General features: G+C 40.5%; 1 protein-coding gene across 5 annotated transcripts in view; it reads left to right on the forward strand.

Moving 5' to 3' along the window:
- Positions 1–19943, forward strand: part of LOC103462943 (adhesion G protein-coupled receptor L1) — a 53881-nt gene that overhangs the window by 7586 nt on the left and 26352 nt on the right. For 4 of the 5 annotated variants that reach the window (XM_008406052.2, XM_008406129.2, XM_008406203.2 and 1 more), the window contains 5 exons: positions 9788–9907; positions 15493–15706; positions 16794–16903; positions 17825–17839; positions 19189–19396. In XM_008406052.2, coding sequence (XP_008404274.1) covers positions 9838–9907; positions 15493–15706; positions 16794–16903; positions 17825–17839; positions 19189–19396 — 617 coding nt within the window. In that variant the 5' untranslated portion in view covers positions 9788–9837. The remainder of the gene's footprint in view (positions 1–9787; positions 9908–15492; positions 15707–16793; positions 16904–17824; positions 17840–19188; positions 19397–19943) is intronic. The other variant, XM_017304544.1, reaches the window with a different exon arrangement.

Here is a 19943-nt window from a genome sequence, read left to right on the forward strand (position 1 = left end):
TATGTTTAGATAATTAGTTAGCCTGTCAAAATAAACAGAAATTACTAAAACTTTACTTTTATCAGAAATATTGTCTAACAGTTGGACAAGCAACACCAATCCTTAAAAATATTCAACTTTGAAGAGTATCCTGAAGATAAGTTTTTCTTTTTTTCTTTAGTTTTTTTTTTTTAGAAAGACAGCTTAGCTTCATGTGCTAACTTACAAATAAATTTAACTGGTTAGCTAGTTAGCCTAACACGGGAACACAGCGGGGAAGGGAGATAAAATATGGGAGTTTCCCAGCCAAAATGGGGGACTTGACAGGTATGCAAATTATTTGGGATTTGTACATGCTAGAAATGTTTGTTGTTATGGGAATCATTGTCAAACAGGTGGGTAAAACGCAACAGTCATGTTATTTTTACACCCTAAAGCCGAAAAGATCCAACTTTCTCTCTCTAAGTAGACCTTTATGGGCAGCGACACGTAAAATAAACAAAGTAAGTAAATAATGGCTAGCTTCACAGACTTAGTTAGCTGAACAGGTTAACCAAACAAATCAACTTGTTAAGGGAACTTGTTAGCTATTTAGCTTTAGAAACAAACAGATTAGCTGTCAAGCTGGTTAGCATATTAACTTAGCTTAGTTACCAACTTATTAGACCAACCAGCCGACTAGCTTGAAATAATGTTTGGAAATACATTAAAGTAGCAACAATGAGCGTCACCCACACAGCTAACACTCTGTGAAGATAAAAAACATTTGATCTGACTCTAAATTGATCTGTTTAAACCGTCTTGTACTTTAGAGGGACTTAATAATTGTGAAATATGTGCAGCATCTCACTGACTCAGTGAAAATAGTTCAGAACAAGTTAATTAAAATAACAATTTATTACCCCATACGGTATAATAAAACAGTGTGATTACTTGTTAAATTAAAAAAACTGAACGTAAGAATTTGAAGCTTCAGAAAGAAATGAGATCCTATTTGGGAACATACTCTGGTTGTGTCTGCAATTTGTGCCTGCTTTTCCCTTTACGTTCGGCCAGACAGAGTACAAACCGACACTTCTGTGAGTGCCAAACATGCACTGCTTTAGCGCTTTGAACTTGGCTCTGATTTGCGACAAGCAAATGATTGACAAAGGGTGACACCTTCGTTCCCTAGAGTCCTGCATTGACCAGACTAACCTAAAGGCTCTAAAACCCCTTAAGTGGCTTTGACTGCAGCTTGCAGGCTTTGGCCCACTGGGAGACGCCGAGGTCGATGGTTTGAAACTGGCTCACAGGCGTGGAGGCCAATGTGTTGTGTCTTTTAATTCTGAAATACTGTGAGCATTTACGAGGAAAAAAACTAAACTTTCAAGTGTCGACGTTGAAAAGTATTCTGCCTCTAAAGCTTTATATTTCTGTGTGCAGTCAATCCCTCTTCCCCTCCACCACCTCTTGATTGCCTTCTCTCTCCATCACCAATACACACTCGCTCACACACCCACACACACAATCATTCAGCCATTAGAGCAACAATAACACTACAAGCCTGTTTTGTCGCTTAGCGCTTCATCGCGATCTCCCCTCAGGCATTGACAGCATTGATGGAAGGGTAGATGTGGGGGGTTACACACTCGCTGCCAATCTTGTTGTTGACTTTTTTTTTTTGCCTCCACATCAAATATTTGGAATATTTCTTCCTGTTGTTGTTGTTATTTTTGACATCTCCATGTCTTTTTCCAGAAGCACCCATGGTGCAGCGAGCAAATCCCCTTCTGTAATTATTTGCCTACAATTTTATACATTTTCAATCATCCAAATTTGCTGATTTGTTTTGACCTGAATTGTTTTTGAGACCATTATGTTAACTAGATAAAAGTCTACAACAACATGTCCAGAACATTTGACCAACTAGTTTGAGCACGGAAAATCTTTGGCCGTCGATTGAATTGAATTTGTGTGCTGGATGGCAGCAAGCATTTATCCTGTAGACCGAAAGAGAACATCCCCTGTTCTTGCTAGTCACGGTTTTCCAAGGGAAATATGTGTCTGGTGTCGTGGTTCGATAAATAAAGCTGTTTATGTGCAGGCCAAAAAAAAAAAAAGAAAAAAAAAAGAAAAAAAAAAGCTTTTGGTATTGTGTGACTAGAGCACCTTCTTTCACAAGTCTACGACAGGTGCATTCACACCAGTCCTGTTTAATCCGCTTTAACTGAACTCTAGTTTGTTTGCCTACAAAGTTCGGTTCATTTGGGGAGGTGTGAATGTGCAAAAAAGGCAAACTCTGGTCTGTGTACAAACTGAGATTGAAGTGAAGTCTGGCGCAGTTTGAATGTGTTTGTGGATGCCAGTCGGACTGTAGACCGCTTCAAAAGCGGTTAAGCGGATTCTAGTGCATGGCATTCTGGGTAAATTCAGCCAAAACAAATGTAGGAGTGGTGGTACATGGTGATTTTTCTTTTTTTTTTTTATCAACAACAAAAGAGAAATCCTACAAACAATAAACCTGACACTAGTCCACTTTTGTTTACTGAAGGAAGCTGCATTCAGGGTCTTGTACAGAGGTTTTTGTGTTGCCTGTTTACCTTGTCAGGTGATAAGGTACACAGGTTTTTCAAAAGTTCTGGTTTGTTTAACACAGTGCATTGTGAAAGCGAACTGCACCAGCTGAAAATGTAACAAATGTGGCAAATGAACCGAGTCCACTTGTATCTAGTGTCAGGTGTGAAAACACCCTATGTCTCCAACATGTCTCATGGAAAAGTGCGAACAGGACCTCTAAAGCTTCCTCTTAGCATTTTTTACAACAGCCAGGTTAATGAACCAATTGTCTTGTCAAGTAACTCTCCCACCTGAGCTTGCAATCTTGGCAGCGGCTCCAGAGTTATCATCGTTCTCTTGACTGCTTCTCTTTCCAATGCCAAGGCGTTTTGACTGGGAATATAAGTCACACTGTTTAGATTTTTACATGTAAAAAAATAGAAAAACACATTATTAATTTTTTTTGCATCTTTACAGCCTGTCAAAGTACCAATTTTAAACGTTCATGTACCTTCATTTTTCTGTGTATTTTGACAGCAACCAGGATTCTGACTAAATGTTACGCTCTCAGTTTACCTCGTTTATCTCCAGGCAAATCGTCGCAACGCAACGCACTGTAAATGCATTTTCTCTCAGCTGAAATTGTTGGGAGTGTGCATTAATGCAAGACTGCATGTGCATGCGTAAGTTTTTGCACTTCGGGCCGTTTACTCACACACGTTCCCACTAAGAGACCGCTGCTACTCCAAGTAGGCCGGCTGGTGGCCCCGGGCTGGATTTTGGTTGCAGGCCGGGGGGCGGGGGGGGACAGGGTGTACGGCTTTGTCAAGGGCCATCAGTGTCCTTGCTCTACTTACTCTGCATCAACACTTACAGGGTTTATGGCAGTGTGAGTGAGAGGAAGAGACAGACAGTCAGGAAAGCAAGCAGAAAAAAAGTAAAACATGCTGCCATCAGGGTTTTTGATGTCTGTGTGTGTGTGTGTGTGTGTGTGTGGGGCTTTGTGTGTGTAGGATACAAAATGAAAATGTTTTCATTTTGTGTAATCTTTGCCGTGTGTGTGTGTGCGTGTGTGTGTTATGGTGGTCCTGCGGCTTCTAATACAGTGTTGTTGGTTCAGTGCGTTCAGAAAAGGCCGAGGTTTCTGTCCTCCCTCTTAGTTATGCGTGTGCGTGTACAAGCCAAAGCCTCTGAATGCATTTTGGACATTTGTTGAGTAGTGACCTAAATCTGTCGGCTGACATTACCTAACAAGAAGAAGCGAGGAAAAGTAAGTCACATACCGGCACACATATGTTTTTTTTGTTTGTTTGTTTTTTTGCATACAGAAAGTACAGTGGCTTTAACCTGAATCATCGTCAGGACTGAATAATTCAAACCTTGAACGTAGCCCTTGACAAAGGAAGTCTTACTACAAACATCCAATTAGAGATTAACCTTCAGGACGCTCCGTGACTCAGCCTGAGAAACCGCGGTACACATGAAAACATCAAACATGATGAAGATCACAGTTTGAGGAGCAAAAATATAATGTTTTGAGCCAATGAATTTTATTCCTTTGTCACTATATCTACAAAATTTTGTCCAAAATTGATGGTTAATGCAAATTAGAATTAAACGTAAACCGATTTAGCGAAAAGTTGATGTACGTTTATTTATATTCTGGAAAAAAATTAGGAGATCACTTAATACAGTATGTATCAGTTTCTCTCTTTGTTTTTCTTTCTTTCTATGAGTTATTGACATCAATTCCAAGCAAAAATTTTGTTTTTATTTGCAGAAAACAAGAAACTGTCCAAATAATGAAAAAGATGCAGCGCTTTCATACCTCAAATAATGCAAAGAAAACAAGTTCACACTCATTTAGAAACAACAGTTCTAATGTTTTAATATATTTATGTATTTGCCACCTTGAAGATTTCTTTTTATATTCTCACACTAAATGTTTCAGATCGTTTTGACACCAGACAAAGATAAACTGAGTAAATACAAAAAAAGGAGCAATGTTTAAATAATAATGTAAATTTTAAAGGGGGAATTAAAAAAATAATCAAAACCAGTCAAGCTCAAAATGAAAATACAATTTCCCATTAAAACCAAAGCCTGGTTGTGGAAACCTTAGCAGAAAAGCATTTGCTGATGACGGGAGGTCAGACTTTGACGTTGCTCTGACTGAGGTTTGGTTAATTCTTCTATGCAGAGCTGGTGCAGTTCAGCCACTTTGGAGGAGTTTTGAGCATAAACAGCAGATTTAACATCCTGCAACAGCGACGAAGCTGTGTTCAGGTTCAGACTTTGACTTAGCCACTTTTTTTTATTTTTTTGAGAATTTCAAAACAGGCTTCACTTGAACTCAACATCCTGACTCGATGATCACAGATTCTTCTTCTTCATCTCTATTTTCTGCTCTGGTTCTGGCTCCGGTCTGATTTAAGTCTGTTGATGCTCCAGGTCCAGCAGCGGTCAGGTCTGGGTGTGGTCAGTGAAGCTTGACTAGAAATGTGTTAATTCATCATAGCTTGAAAACCGAGATGCTGTATATCATATTACCCGTTTGGTTTGATTGGTGACCTGAAACATTGAAGTGAGTTAGACGGAGCTGCAACCTTTAATTAAGATGATAGTTAGTTTGGAGTTCCTTGTCGTGTCAGTTTGTTTGTCTAAACCAGTTTTGTGTTTTATTGGTTTTCCTGACATCCGTCTCTTTCCCCTTCTCATTTATTCTGTTATTTTTCGCCTCCTTCCCTCTGTTGCCTGCACCCCTGCTGCGTCGCTCACTGACTGTTTCCATTTAGTTAATCAGTCTCACCTGTTCCTTGTAGCAATAATCACCTTCCCCATATATCCCTTCCTTGTCATTCATTGTCACACACCCCCTGTTTATCCTGTTGTGTTAAACTCCCAATCCATCCCCTAATTTTGCTTTATTTTGTCACTTCTCTGTTCTTCCTGGCTGTTTACTGGTTTGGTTTTTCTCCCTGTGTCCCCTCTGTTTGGATTATCATTTGTGGTCTTTTTTTTTCTGTTTATTGTTTCATCTTCTTCTTCCAGTCTGTGTTTGGGCTCTTTGACGCTAAAACCATGACATACACAGCCAGCGGCGTCTCTTGGCGCTTTAGAGAAAATGGCTCTGTGTAAACGAATGGACTTAATTGCACATGATCCCTTACACAGAGTCAAACCACCTCAGTGACGGCAGCGCTTTAAAGTGAAATACAACGAAGCAGCGCCGTCATGTTAAGTATGAATTTATTTGTGCTTTAGAAAGTAACGGTTCATTACAATGCGTCTGATTTATGTTTTTACTTGGTAGAGAGCTGAAACTTGATATTCAAGCAGCTGCTTGATATTCAACAACTGCTGAGAGGCAGAGCCAGCCCAAAACGTGTTCGAACCAAGCGGCTGCTTAGGGCCCACAAACCACGAGGGGGTTCCCATAAATCCTTGAATTTAAACTCCCATAACATGTTTAATGACAAAACAAAAATTAAGTTTGATTCAACAGTTTCAGCACATAAATAATAATTATATTTTTTTACTTTAATTTAGGATTTAAAGGAATTGGGACGTTCACTTTGTAGAAGTGCAAAGAATAATCTTCATTGTTAGTTGTGTTCGCATAGTTACAATCTGATGCTATGACTTTCATCTTTTATTTCTGTTTGATCTTGATTTGTTCTTAGCCAACGATATCCAATTATCCGTAATGCTAGGTAAGCTAATTAAACTTGGCCCTTAGTAGTGGCGGTGATGTACTTAACAGGGAGACGGGACCCAAATAAAAGTTTGACCCAGGGCCACATAAAAGCTTAGTCCACCCCTGCAGAGAGGGCAACAAAGTAACAAGCTGCCTCGTCAACAAAGTTGTCCAAACAACAACAAAACTTTACACAAAAGGAAAAGGGGGCTTGTAGAAAGTTGCGAGACTAATTACTCTACAACTCTGACTTACATCATGTATCAAAGACAAAAAACAAAAAAATAAAGCCTTATTTTGTTCAGTGAGCTAGCTAGTACGACACATCTTTGTTATAAACATAATCTGTGTTATGTTAGGTATGTAAAAACATCAAAGCCGGTTATACGGAAGGACTAGCAGTATCGTACAGGTGTGTTCAAAATAGCAGCAGCCCAACGTCACTTATTAATGGAAAAGGTGTGTTGAAAATAGTAACAGTGGAGTTCAGTCAATGAGGTCAGTCACAACAGATGTGAAACAGGTGGCTCCGATTTACGACGAAGACAACAGATGCTGTGGATGCTGATCATAGTTGTTTTTTTTTATTATTTCAAATGAAGGACAAAACAACAAACTACGTCGTCGCAGCACCGTGAGCGCTGCAAGAACAAGAAGACGCCAACGTCTTCAGAGCTACGATGCTCAGAAGAGCTTAAAGTTTGACAAAGATCGCAATGACAAGATGAGAGTCTGTGGACCACAGAGAGCGACTTTGATTGTGTTTTTTAGTGAGCTAGCTCATATCTAAGTGAGACCAGTGTCCAGTTTAAGTGTCGTAAATCTTTTCATGTCACAGTAACCTGACAGCAGGGCTAATGTGGATTAAAAATGGAAAATACGTTTGGAAATTACAATCTTAGAGACGTTTAGGTGTAATTCTCTACTTGACTGAGACGCTCTTAGCTGGGCAATGGTGGCTGATCCTTTCGTCATTAACCAGGTGGAGGTCATTTCAAACGTTGAAACGGTTTTTAGGCAATCCGTGTCAATACAAGAAACTCACTCCAAAAATATAATATAAAAATAAAACAAGGCACAACTAAGAGCGGGAACCGTAGAAGTTTGGTCAACAGTTTGCAAGAGAAAAATGAGGAAAAATGAGTCACCCGAGTTCAGAAAAATTCAAAAACCCAGCGGTCCGTTCAGGACTGCAGCAGTGAATAATCAAAGGTTTCTTTTCATGGAAAAGAATAGAAAAATATTTCCCAGCATCCCAGTAAATGAAGGACTCCTCAGGAGGCAGACAAATGGTTACATAAGGCTCTTTTCAAGGCGAGACGTCCAGAGGTAGAAACACGGACGATTTTATCAAGGCTGAAAAATATTCAGAAACCTGAACAATACCAAGAACAGGTTTGACTTATATATACATATATATATACATATATATATATAAGTCACATTTTATATATATATATATATATATATATAAAAATCTATTAAGTTTTATATTCATATAAAATCATCAATGTTACAATATGTGACTTATCAACCAGAAATGTGTATTTTCATAAAGATATTATGCAATAGACCACCACAAAGCTTCACTTTACTGTAAAGTTGTAGGAAATTTATGTCATCAAAATTTCTTTACGAATAATTTGTATTCAGTCTAACGGAGTCAATTCTTTCTTAACCAACTTTCGCTGCTGTTCCATTTAAGAGTCTCTTGCACAAATTCCTCTTTATAAAATATCTACAGCTCAGTCAGGTTGGACAGAATATCTATAAAAATTAGTTTTAAATGGATTTAGGTCTGGACATTAGGATCTTCACTACATAACTGACTTAATATCTGAATCAGGGGACCTTCAAACGTATCTGAAATATTACTACATTACTGTTGTTCAAATGCAGCTTTAAATTTAAGGCTGTTTTCATGGGCTTAAACTAAAAATGAATTCAACTAAACCTCCCTTAGGTATCATTATTTTGCTTTTTATCTCCCTTACTGAGAGCAAAGCACAACAGCCAGGTTTACAGCCAGACAGGCAGGAAACAGCAGTGTTGGTCTTTCAAAATAAAGTCTGACATTTCATTATGTTTAAATTCATTTCAATCTCTGATTATGGTTTGTACAAGTGCAAATATTATCTATCTATCTATCTATCTATCTATCTATCTATCTATCTATCTATCTATCTATCTATCTATCTATCTATCTATCTATCTATCTACATGGCGTACTTTACATAGGATGAAAAATACTCAAGCTGAATGTGTGGCAAAATGTGACATTTAAAAAAAATATATATATATCAAGGAATACTTTTGTTAAAGGTACGAATCTATTTGCAAAAAAAAAAAAAACTATTTGCAAAAACAAAAAAGCATCACAAAGCTGCTGACAGATACTTTGGATTGCACTTTCACACATTGTTCACAGCCGAGCTCTGCCCTTAATTTATTTATTTTTTATTTATTTATTTTACAATTATCTGCTGGTGTCATAACTTCCGCCCTCGGCTCTAACCGGGACCTCAGGCATCATGTTTTCGCCTCATTAGAATCAGGCTCTGATCCCCCAGGAGGACCGCAGCTACTGACAAGGTCAAAGATTATACAAGTAAAAAGTTCTAATTAGGTAACAAAAAAAAAAAAAAAAAAAAAACCCCAACATGGACCCACGCCGCCTCTCCTCCAGCCGTGGATGTTTGCTTCTTCTCCTACCACCCTGCGGCGGCCCGCTGATTAGCATGCTAAGCAGGAAGCAGAAACGCAATCCGGCCCATGTTGTAGTTTAGCCTCTATCTGCCGTTCGGTCCGAGGCCAAGAGTTCAGTCTATATTCAGGAATCATATTACTGTTGTTCTCTTGTAGCTCATTCGCCTGCATCCCTTATGTCCCCCCCCCCTCATGAAGCTGCCCTGGGATCACCCTCGCCTCCAGTCAGCTGTTTACCTTGTTACGCCCGCTGTGGATGAGGCCGGTGTTCTCTGCAGCATCATTTATTTAGGATTAATGAAAAGTGGCCTAAACTGAGTGTAGCCGTCTGCCTCTGCACACGAGTGTATGTGTGTGTGTGTGCGTGCGTGTGTGTGTGAGAGACAGAGATGGTGTGATGGTGGGAGATTAAGGCTCTTTCATGGGTCAGCGGCCAGTTTCGCCTCTGGCTAATTGTGGACTTAAAACACGAACTCTCCCTGATAACGCGCTCTCTCTCCCTCCCAGACAAAATAAAGGCGGCGTATCTCTCTTCCTCGCTCCCCTTTTCCTCCGTCTTTCTCCTTGAGACTGCCCTGCGCCGTCGCCATGGCAGCAGCAGATTGAGTGATTTTTCACTGCACGGATTGTTCAATTGTTATCTCTGTTTTTTTTGTTTTTTTTTTTGCTCTCTGCCTCTCCCTATTACTCTGTCTCCCTTCCTGCTCTGCCATGTTGTTTCACGTGCATCCATTTCATTTTCTGTGTGGGTTACCGATCATCCTGCATCAGCTCGCGCGCGCGCACGCGCACACACACACAAACAGAAGACAATGCAGGTCTTCACTCTCATTTTTTTACCGATGCTCTCTCTGTCTCCCTCCCCAGGGTCTCAAATTGCAGCTGCTGGTGTGAAGTCCCAGCTCTTCCTGCTCAGCATGGCCGTGTCTCTGTGGTGCATGGCAGTGGGGGTTTTCACCCTGGCTCAAGTCGCCCCCTCTGGTCAAGGTAGGTTTGATCGTAAGGAAAAAGTAAATACATTAAAAAAGTTAGTGGTGAAACGGAAATTCAAAGTGCTAAAATTAGAGACATATTCAAATAGAGCGTTGCATTTTTTTTTTCAATTTTGCGTGTTACTCTGATGTGCTTTGTCACCAGAAAATTTCGCTTTACTGAGATTGGGAAAAGGTTGAGTGCTAGTGAATGGAAGTAGCTGAAAAGCTCATATAATCAGACTATTTTCACTCGCAAAGGTTTAAACACACTGCAATAATCTAGCTGTCAAGCTGATATTCTTTGGACACATTCTCTGAGATATCTCTTTACATCTGTGTAGAGTTAGTTTCCTTACAATACTTTAAGTTTTTCTGTCCTTAGAATAGGATCAAATTACAATTTTAACCTCCATTTATAGTGAAGCTGGTTTTGCTAAGAATCAGCCAATCCCAATAAGCATCTCAATGATTAGTGCATTGTAAGTTTACCTTTAAACCCACTTCATGACATTACAAAAGGCAAAATGTTTCAGTAAAGGTCAGTCAGTCAGTCAGTCAGTCAGTCAGTCAGTCAGTCAGTCAGTCAGTCAGTCAGTCAGTCAGTGATGAGCTCAGCCTCTGTTTTTCACCACATGAGTGAATCAGAACTGTGACCAAAAAAATAGTAATTCAGGACTAAAACTGTGACACTCAGGTGTTATTTTTGCCTAAGTTCTGATTAGCAGTGTTTACTCTAACATTCAGGGGTGTCAGCCAGTGTCACTATAATATTTTATGTTTGTTAATCATTCTGTGGTTATGTAAAACAACGCAGGCGGAAGTGGATGTGGTTGAAAATCTTCGTTTTCTACACATAACCCGTTTTGTCAGTACAGTAATAACAAGTTGTTATTATAATGAAATCCTCTGTCAAACTCTAAGTCTGTCCAGAGTTATTTTCTCACAATACTTTTAGGCTTCTTCAAAGATATTTGAACGAACCCTGTAGTGAATGGAAGCACCTGAAAGTCCAAACTTTCCACATATAATTACTTATGATTTTACAGATAACGGTCTAAGGGTCAAACCACTTCACTGTTATACGATCTGCCAAGCTAGAGGTCAGTTGATCCTGGTTGATCCTCAGTACAGATCAGTTAATCGGTCACATTCATCTATAAAATACCTTAAAAACAACAAGCAAAGTAAAACATCACAATTGGATTAATTAATTAATTTACAAAGTAAGAAAACCCCGCGCAACACAGATATAAATATGGTGAATAGATGCCACTAAAATAACTCACTTTGTCCAAAAGGCCAGGGGATAGACGTGTTTTTAAATAAAACAAAAATAAAATAACTAATGACGCCTAGAAAGATTTGAAGTTCAGCTGTTCAGCACCGTGGACAGCGACGCGTCATGGCCGAGACGCTCAAGAGCCGGTCTCCCTGCCGCGTGTGCACGATACTGGAGCCCAAGTGGGAAACTGAATTACGGTGACGATAATGGGATTTTCTCCTGACATGTAAAGATTCACTTTGCACAGGTCGTGTTACAATACGGCCCTCGAAGAGGAGGAATCGAAACCTGCCAAGCTGTTTTGTTTTCACAACCTTCTGACAGAAAAGACCTTCGTTCTGTCAAAAAATACCAGCAACGACAAGAAAAACTTATCACATCCGACGGCATGCAGAATCCAAAGTGCAGTTACAGTCCAGGGCCACGTTGTTTTAAAAATATATATTTTATATTCATTAAGAGGCTTATTTGTGGGGCCAACATTGATCTTTGCAGGGTTTTGAATTAGGCAATCTGAGCAAATTGTTACAACATCCACAGGGGAATCATTAGCGTGTATCAATATTCCCAGGCATGGTAATTAATGACGATGAAATCAAAACAGGTAATTAAAAGGAACTGGCTCAATTTCTCATGCAAATGTCTCTTTAGCGTGAATATCGGTGCTCCGTTTGAAGCACAGAACGCAGCCTGGTGAAACCAAAACAAACCCACACAGAGCGCATGCAATACACCCGAAGTTCTGTTACGTCAGAACATGGGAAAAAATGGACATATTTATTTAAGAAGTCCATTTGTAACGCCATACTAGTTTTATTTAAATCACACTTTATACGTTTTTCACTTAACCCTTTCATGCATAGTGGTCACTACATAGGGCGCATCTGTCTAAAAGCCATTTTCTTGTTTCTTATAGATTTTCATGTTATAAATGCACACAGACCACTGAAGTGGACACTAATGCATCATAAAACACACTGTCAACTACTGGCCATCAGCTGCAAATGCAGGAAATAATTTTGGTTAAATCCAAAATGGCTGACAGACAAAAAAGCATGCCGACCGACCCGGTCCCTCCTTCTACTGTAGACTGTAAAAAAAATATTGTGACATCAGAAAACCCCTAAAGACCAATACTACTGACGTGTTTTTCAAACAACAACTTTGCATTTGGAGAAAATTTTAATTGATCACCTAAAAAAAATAAAATAATAATAAAAAAGAAAATGTCCTACTTTTTTTATGCCTTAAGAAAATAAATGTAAAAAAAATTGGGAAAAAAATCCTGACATAAAGGATCATAATTCATGCAAGAAAGGGTTCAATCCTGCACACTGGTATTCAGGTGTGACAAAATGCACAACCAGTACACAATAAAATCACTCTTTACCGGTCGTTGGTATTCATTACCAAAAGAGCTCAAATTTGCCATGATTTATTCATGTCATATCCCCAGATGGAAAAAAAAAAAGCTTAAGTGTTTGCTTTACCTGGAGCAGGAGCATTTATCACAGCCCCCAAAAACTGATTCCAAAAAGGCTGCATATACCTATTAGAGCATCTCGCACTAAAGGCTCCGAAACTGACGGGAGCACTAAAGTGTGGATAAAAGGAGGCGTGACGGATGCATTTTATCAGGCTTGGAAGGCGAGTGGCAGCTCATCCAGTGAGAACCAAGCTGGAATTTCAATGTGGATTTCATCTTTAAAGCTTGATACGCAGTCTCGGGGCGTTGCAGCCTTCCCTCCGCCGGTTTTAAGCAAAGTGTCACATAAATCGACTTGGGAAAAGAATCCATTACCCTTGAACTTTTACATAGTTTTCACATTGCAACAAGGATTTTCAGTGTTGGGATTCTGCGTAATAGACCAACGTGAAGAAGTGCATAGGTGTGAAGCGAGAGGAAAAAAGACAAACCTTGTTTAGTGCCATCCGTCATCATCATCACCGACTCCGATCAGCTTCTTTTTTTCCTGCTGAAGAACGTCACCGCAGCCTAATGCTGCCACCACCAGGTTTTCTTTGAAGCATCATACGTCTTCCTCTCCACAACTACTGCATGCAAGCCATCACAATTAAATTTGCGAGTCAGCAACCTTTGAAATCTGAAGAGYGATTGCAAAAGAAACACCTGATTAAAAAAAAAAAATCCTCGGTTTTTAAAATGCTAAAAGCTAGCATTTTAAAGAGTTTAAAGCTTCAGTATAAACACATTGAGCGCTAAAACACATCTGATTGTTTGCCGCTTAAAAGAGGAGTTATGCAAACTACAGACTAAAGACTTAGTTTTGACTTTTCTCAGTCTTTATTACAACAAAGTGTTGTAATGTTTCCTCTTTGCAAGCAACGCTGAATATTTAATGTTGTGCTTTGAAGTGGGCCTCTACGCTCTTGTCACAAACAGGTATTTAAAACTTTGTGTTATCTTTAAAACATTCTTATTTTTCCTCTCACTGAAAGATTATTTTATTGCAACGTAAACAACGTCGCTGCATCCCTCACCTGTTTACAGAAACTGGTTGCCAGATTGAAACCACCAGACTCTTAAGGAGGTTGAACCTCACCATGTTCACCATTATTGACATTCTACTCCAGTGTCAAATGATTTTAAAAATGCTGTTGTTCAAACTCTGCTAGTAAAAAAACAAAAAAACCCACAAAACTGGCTTTGGTCCAGCAGTTTTTGCTCATTTTAGAAGTGAAGGGATTTCTTAAATCATTTTGGAAGTCTTCCAGTATGTTTTTTTTTTTCTAGCTTTGTGCTTTTGCTTTGTGTTCTGTTATATTTCACTGATAGCTTTGATACTGTGAGCCATATTATCATCTTTCAGCTGGAGCAGCATGAAGGCATCACTGGTTTAGATCCTTCCTCACACACAGGAATGTCTCTGCGAGAGTTCAGGATTTTACCCCTCCCACTTTCTCTTCCTTGTGGAGTACCGCAGGACTCTATGCTCGATCCGCTACTTTTCGTTATCAATTGGCCTTTCATTTTTTTATGCTGATGACTGCCAAGTTTATTTTCCTTTCAAGCGCAACAGGTCGCCCTCTGCTCAACCTTTCCTGAGCTGCCTCGGCCACATGAGAGGGGATGGAGGGCGCTCCACTCAGGTTGCTTAAATTTAATGAAAGTCGTATCGACTCAGGCCTCAAAGTTGAGTCAATTCAGTTGTCAAATCCTGTTTTCGTTTTCCACCTGAGGCGGCTGGCCAAAATGAATTCTCTCCTTCCAACACCGCCACGCCTAGGGAGAGCATTTAGATTTCTGTAATTATCTTTAAATTAGTCTTAGCCATTCACAGTTGGCACAAAATGCTGCTGCAAGATTTCTAAATGACTTTTAACACACGACTCCAGATTTAATGCCTCGTCACAGGCTTTCTGTCCACATTAGAATGTGTTTTGAGATAAATTTACTTGCTTTCAAAAGTTTAAATGGCATTCCCACCTTTTTTAAAATCTCTTCTATATCTCATCACACACTCTGAGGTTAGCTCGTCCAATGTTTTAACTGCCTCCCACAACCTCATCCAGAACCAGTTGCTCCTAATAGTCTGTCTATTTATCTTTCTATAAAAATGAGCTATTTATCTACTGTTCATAAATCTTGTTTAAAAAGTCACTTTTGCTCTGGTTTTATCATACTTTGCTTCATTGTACAGTTGTTTTTATCTTCTCCTCTGTTATTTTGTTTTCATTGTGCAGCCCTTTGGTCAGCTGTAATTGCTGTTTTTAAATGTCCTTTTACAAATACAACGGATAGTATGTTAAAAAAATAAATAAAAAATCCAAAATGACTCTAAACATTTGGACAGGAATCCCAAAAACGCTTCCCAATGTGAAGCATTTTAAAATCTCAAGTTTTTTTTTTTAAACTTAATGATAAATACTTTTAGCTGCCATCTTTATGTGTTGTGCATCACGAAGCGCAGCTCTGGTTTCATGAGTCATGCTCGGTATTTTTAATTCGTTGTTCTGACTCAATTTCCATTAAGCTTAAAGTATGAAGAAAAAACTGTCAAAGAAATGATGAGCTTCAAGTGTTTTTAGGGAATAATGAGCCTCTTTAAGGCATTGTGAAGAGGCTCTTCTTTGAAATTTCATCCATTCATTGACGTCCATGTTTTTCCACCTTCTTGTGCTGCGTCTGCATTTAAAAACATCTCGTTTTAGCACCTTTGCGACGATTTTTAGAATGAAAATTGTTCAAATAATTGCTACCTGATCATGAATTTGATTTTTCCTCATGTCTTTCTACATCCCCCCCCATACATTCCTTTGCCACGGCGCTCTTTGCCCCCCCCTCTCTCATGCAGCCATGTCTCGGGCCGCCATGCCATTCGGGCTGCTGCGCAGGGAGTTGGCGTGTGAGGGCTACCCCATAGAGCTGCGCTGCCCAGGAAGTGATGTTGTGATGGTGGAGACGGCCAATTACGGACGCACCGACGACAAGATCTGTGATGCCGACCCCTTCCAGATGGAGAACACACAGTGTTACCTTCCTGATGCCCTAAAGATCATGTCCCAGAGGTTTGTATCCGCTGAGCTGTGCGATTTGTTCGTTGGGTGAGGAGAATAACGCGCGCTGCCTCTCTTACCTTACGTCGCGTTACAAACAAGGACTTCCTGTTTTGTGTTGGGATCTTGTTTGACAGGCCAACTGAAAATAGCACAAAACTGCAAAGTGAAATAAAAAAAATAAAAAAATCAGGTACAATTTTCAAATGTTCTTACTCTTAGTAGGGAAAAATCTGAAATTTAGGGCACGCGCATTCAGCTTCTAGATGAAATCCAGTCCAAGCAAGTACCTTAAAGGGGAACGGTGATGTAAAATTTGCATTTTGCAGGTTTTTGCATCTCAACTGCTTCTAAAAACAGCCAAAGTCCTAAAAAAAAAACACAAAAAAAAAATACCCAGCCATTTTTTAAATCAAAAAATTAATGGGTTTTTTTGGTCTCTCCCAGTTTTTATGCCGCAATCTACACATTTACATGCACGCCACACTTTTCAGACCTTTTAAAAATCATACAAAACTTCAACAAAACCATGCTTTTTTTTTCTACGTGTCACAGTTATACGCAACTTTCTGTCACCAGTAAAAAAAAAAACACTCCATTTTGTTTCTGTATCATGACAAAATATATATTAAAAAAAACGTCAAAGAGACATTTAAGCAACTCCAGAAATTCTGCAAATTATGATCTTATTATTTCAACATGTGAGGGCGTTCTGGATGGAAGCAGGTCAACTGTTTAACGCTATTACTGGTTTGTGCTCAGCGTGTCGGTGTGTTGCCGTACATAATAAATGTGGATTAGTTGGAAACACTACACCAAACCAATACTTGGGCTTGTGTGTCATGTGTGTGTGTAAGTACTGCAGAATGTTTAGCTGTGTACTAGCTGTGTACTCAGCAGCGTTTTCCTCGAAGAACTGATCAATATTCAGCGAGAGAGAGAGAGAGAGAGAGATGGAGAGAGAGAGGGAGTAGGCAAATGGCCCATCCTTCGCCTCTTCTTTTTCTGTGTTACTCCCTTGACTTCCTTTCTCTTCCCCTCCCTCTAACTCCATCAGTTTCATCGACCGACTCATCAATCCGTCCGTTCTGTTCCTCAGATGTAACAACCGGACTCAGTGTGTGGTGGTCGCGGGGGTCGACGTCTTCCCAGACCCCTGCCCCGGAACGTACAAGTACCTGGAAATCCAGTACGAGTGTGTCCCTTACAGTGAGTACGCATTAATATGCAATTGAACACACACACACACACACACAAAAACACAAAAAACAAAAAAAAAGACACAGTAACACACACAAAACACAGATTTAACCTACTTATGTCATGATGCAGGTTTGATTTTTGATCTTTCACCTTCTGATGTCAGCTATTTCCCTGAGAGATTGATGGATATATATATATATTTTTTTTAAAAGTGAGATGTTTTATGAGATGTTTTTTTTTCTCAGGAAGAGTGTGTGTGCATGTTGTGAGTGTGAATCACAAACAGAAAGTAGGATGGAGAGAGAGGGGGAGAGGGAGGGACAGGGGGTGCTGAGAAAGGGGGGAAAAGGGAAGAAAACAAACCGTGGGGCATTTGCAAATTGTCATAAAATGTCACGCGTGTCTGCAAGCGTGTATGTGTGTGTGCGTGCGTGTGTGTGTGTGGGGGGGGGGGGTAAGCGCTTGAGCGTGCACGTGTGTGTGTGCTTCTCTTTTGCAGATTCACGCCACAGGAGTTGCTCTCTTTTCTCCACAGGAGCCTGATTGAGGGAAGGAGAGATCGGGGGGAGGGAGGGAGGAGGAAGAAAAACGGGGGGATATTTGGGGGAGGAGGGTGGAGGGAGGTGGTGAGGGGTGAGGAGGAGGAGAAGAGCGGAGTATGTCGGGGTTTCTTTATCTTTCTCTTTTTTCTTTTTTTTTCTTCTTTATTTTACATGAACAATAATGTTTGTGGTGAGAATGAGCTCCGAAATCTTTATCTGTGCAACTTTTTCTTTCTTTTTCCTCCTTTCTTTGCTTCTTTCTTTCTTTCTTCCTTCCTTTCTTTCTTTCTTGCTTTCCTTTTCTCTCTCTCTCTCACTCCCCCCTTCTTTCACCCTCTGACTTTTCTTTCTTTCTCTCCCTCTTTTTTTTCCTATGCTTGAGTAGAAGTGGACCAAAAAGGTAAAGACAAAACATTGTAGCATCTTGATCTCTCCTTACCCCCAGCCCCCCCTCTTTTCTCTTCTTCTTGTTCTTCTTCTTCTTCTACCTCTCCACTCTCCTCCTCTTCCTCTATCCTATCATTTCTCTCCTCCTCCAACCCTAGGACGTTGTTTCGTAATCATGCTGGATGTTGCCCCCTTTCCTCGCCCCCCCCACCCCTTTGCCCCTTCTTCTTTTTTTTCATTTATTTATTTTTTTTCATTTTTCACACAGTTCTTTGATTTATTTTTTCTCTCCACATTTTATCCATCTCTTGTTCTATCCAAAGCCGTCTTTTTGATCCAATTTTATACAGGTTCTGCACCTCTCCTCTTCTCTCTTCCTCCTCTCCTCTTTATCTTCGTCTTTCTGTGCACACACAAAAAAAACCCACAACTGGTCGCACAAACACGAACACCTTCTTTACAAACTCTTTCTTTCTTCCTTCCTACCTTCCTTTCCTCCTTCCTTCTTTTCCAGTCATCCTCGTCATGCTTATTTTCCCTTTTCTTCCCTTATAGGAAGAGCCCCTTATTTATCTTCATAGGAAAAATAAGACGAAACGTGTGTGTGGTTGTTTATTCGTCTGGATGTGCGTGCTTACCAAGCACTGCTTACATGCGAGAATGTGTGTGTGTGTGTGTGTGTGTGTGTGTGCGTGTGTGTGCATGCCTCTTTGCATGCCAGTGTGGGACCGTCCAGTCTACATATGTGTCCATGCAGTTATTGACATGTGGGTGGACCAATCGTTGTGCCCGGCGTAAACTAACCTGCCCTCTCATTCACTTCAAGGCAAACTTTAGCCCCGCCTTCTGCGTCCCTGACTCTACCTCACACTCTTCTTCACTCTTTTTGCACTAACCCCCTCCGTCCCCCCTCCTCCCGCCCTCCACTCCCCTACATACACACAAACACACACGCAAACACACACACACACACGTGAAACACTTAAATGCGCTTATACAACTTTCATTGCAGTGTCCCTGTTGTATTAATCACCACACACAAACACACACGCTCACACACACACAGTGTGTGACTTTTCGACACTTATTCGTCTCTTCTGTCACCTGTCGCCTGAAATCAGAGGTGTTTTAAATCTCTCTTCTTCTCCCCATTCTTCTTTTTCTCCGAATCTCTGCATCGTCATCTATAATTCAATTCATTTTTTCCCCCTTCTTGCTTTCATTCATCCGGTCCTCCCCCCCTCACCTCCTTCCTCACACCTGCCTCTGCTTTCTTCCTCTCTTCCTCTTACGTTGCCTCCGTTCTCTTCCCCATTTCTCTCATCCTGCTTTCCACCTGCTCTCCTAACACCCGGCTCTTAGTTTTCGTGTGCCCCGGCTCGCTTCTCAGCATCCAGCCGGACTCCTCGCTCCTGGAGGCAGAGCATCAGTCCGGCGCCTGGTGCAAAGACCCCCTGCAGGCCGGAGACAGGCTGTACGTCATGCCGTGGACGCCGTACAGAACCGAGGTCCTGTACGAGTACGCCTCGTGGGACGACCTCCGACAGAACAGAGTCACCACCACCTACAAGTGAGTTTGTCTTTGGACCCGGCTCTGATTGCTGTTGGACCAGTAGCACTCATGCTCAGAAACCCAGAAAGCGTCATCGCCTTCATCCCCTCCGGTGTAAACATGCGACACCAGAGAGACGAGTTCCACACATTTCCACAAGACCTTTGAGAAAATGTTACATGGAGGGATGAGACTTTTAAAAATCTGTGTGTGTGTTTTGGTCCATCTGGCATTGAAGAGTAACACAGAATTTTCCCAAGGTAATTATTAAATACAGAGTCAAGGATGGTAGTTATGGTGTGACGGTGTGAGGACATTTTGCTTCATCAGGACCTGGACAACGACAACTTCCTGTGATTTATGACATGATGAATTCTGCTCTCTGGAATTGAATAGAATAGAATAGAATAGAATAGAATAGAATAGAATAGAATAGAATAGAATAGAATAGAATAGAATCGAATCGAATCTGAACATTTATTTTGTCCACCAGAGTGGAAAAGTGTCATTGGCTCACCATGGTACAACACAGGTGTGTGTGTGTGTGTGTGTGTGTGTGTGTGTG

The sequence above is a fragment of the Poecilia reticulata genome, linkage group LG1 (genome assembly GCF_000633615.1).
Source record: "Poecilia reticulata strain Guanapo linkage group LG1, Guppy_female_1.0+MT, whole genome shotgun sequence".
Classification (NCBI taxonomy): Eukaryota; Metazoa; Chordata; class Actinopteri; order Cyprinodontiformes; family Poeciliidae; genus Poecilia; species Poecilia reticulata.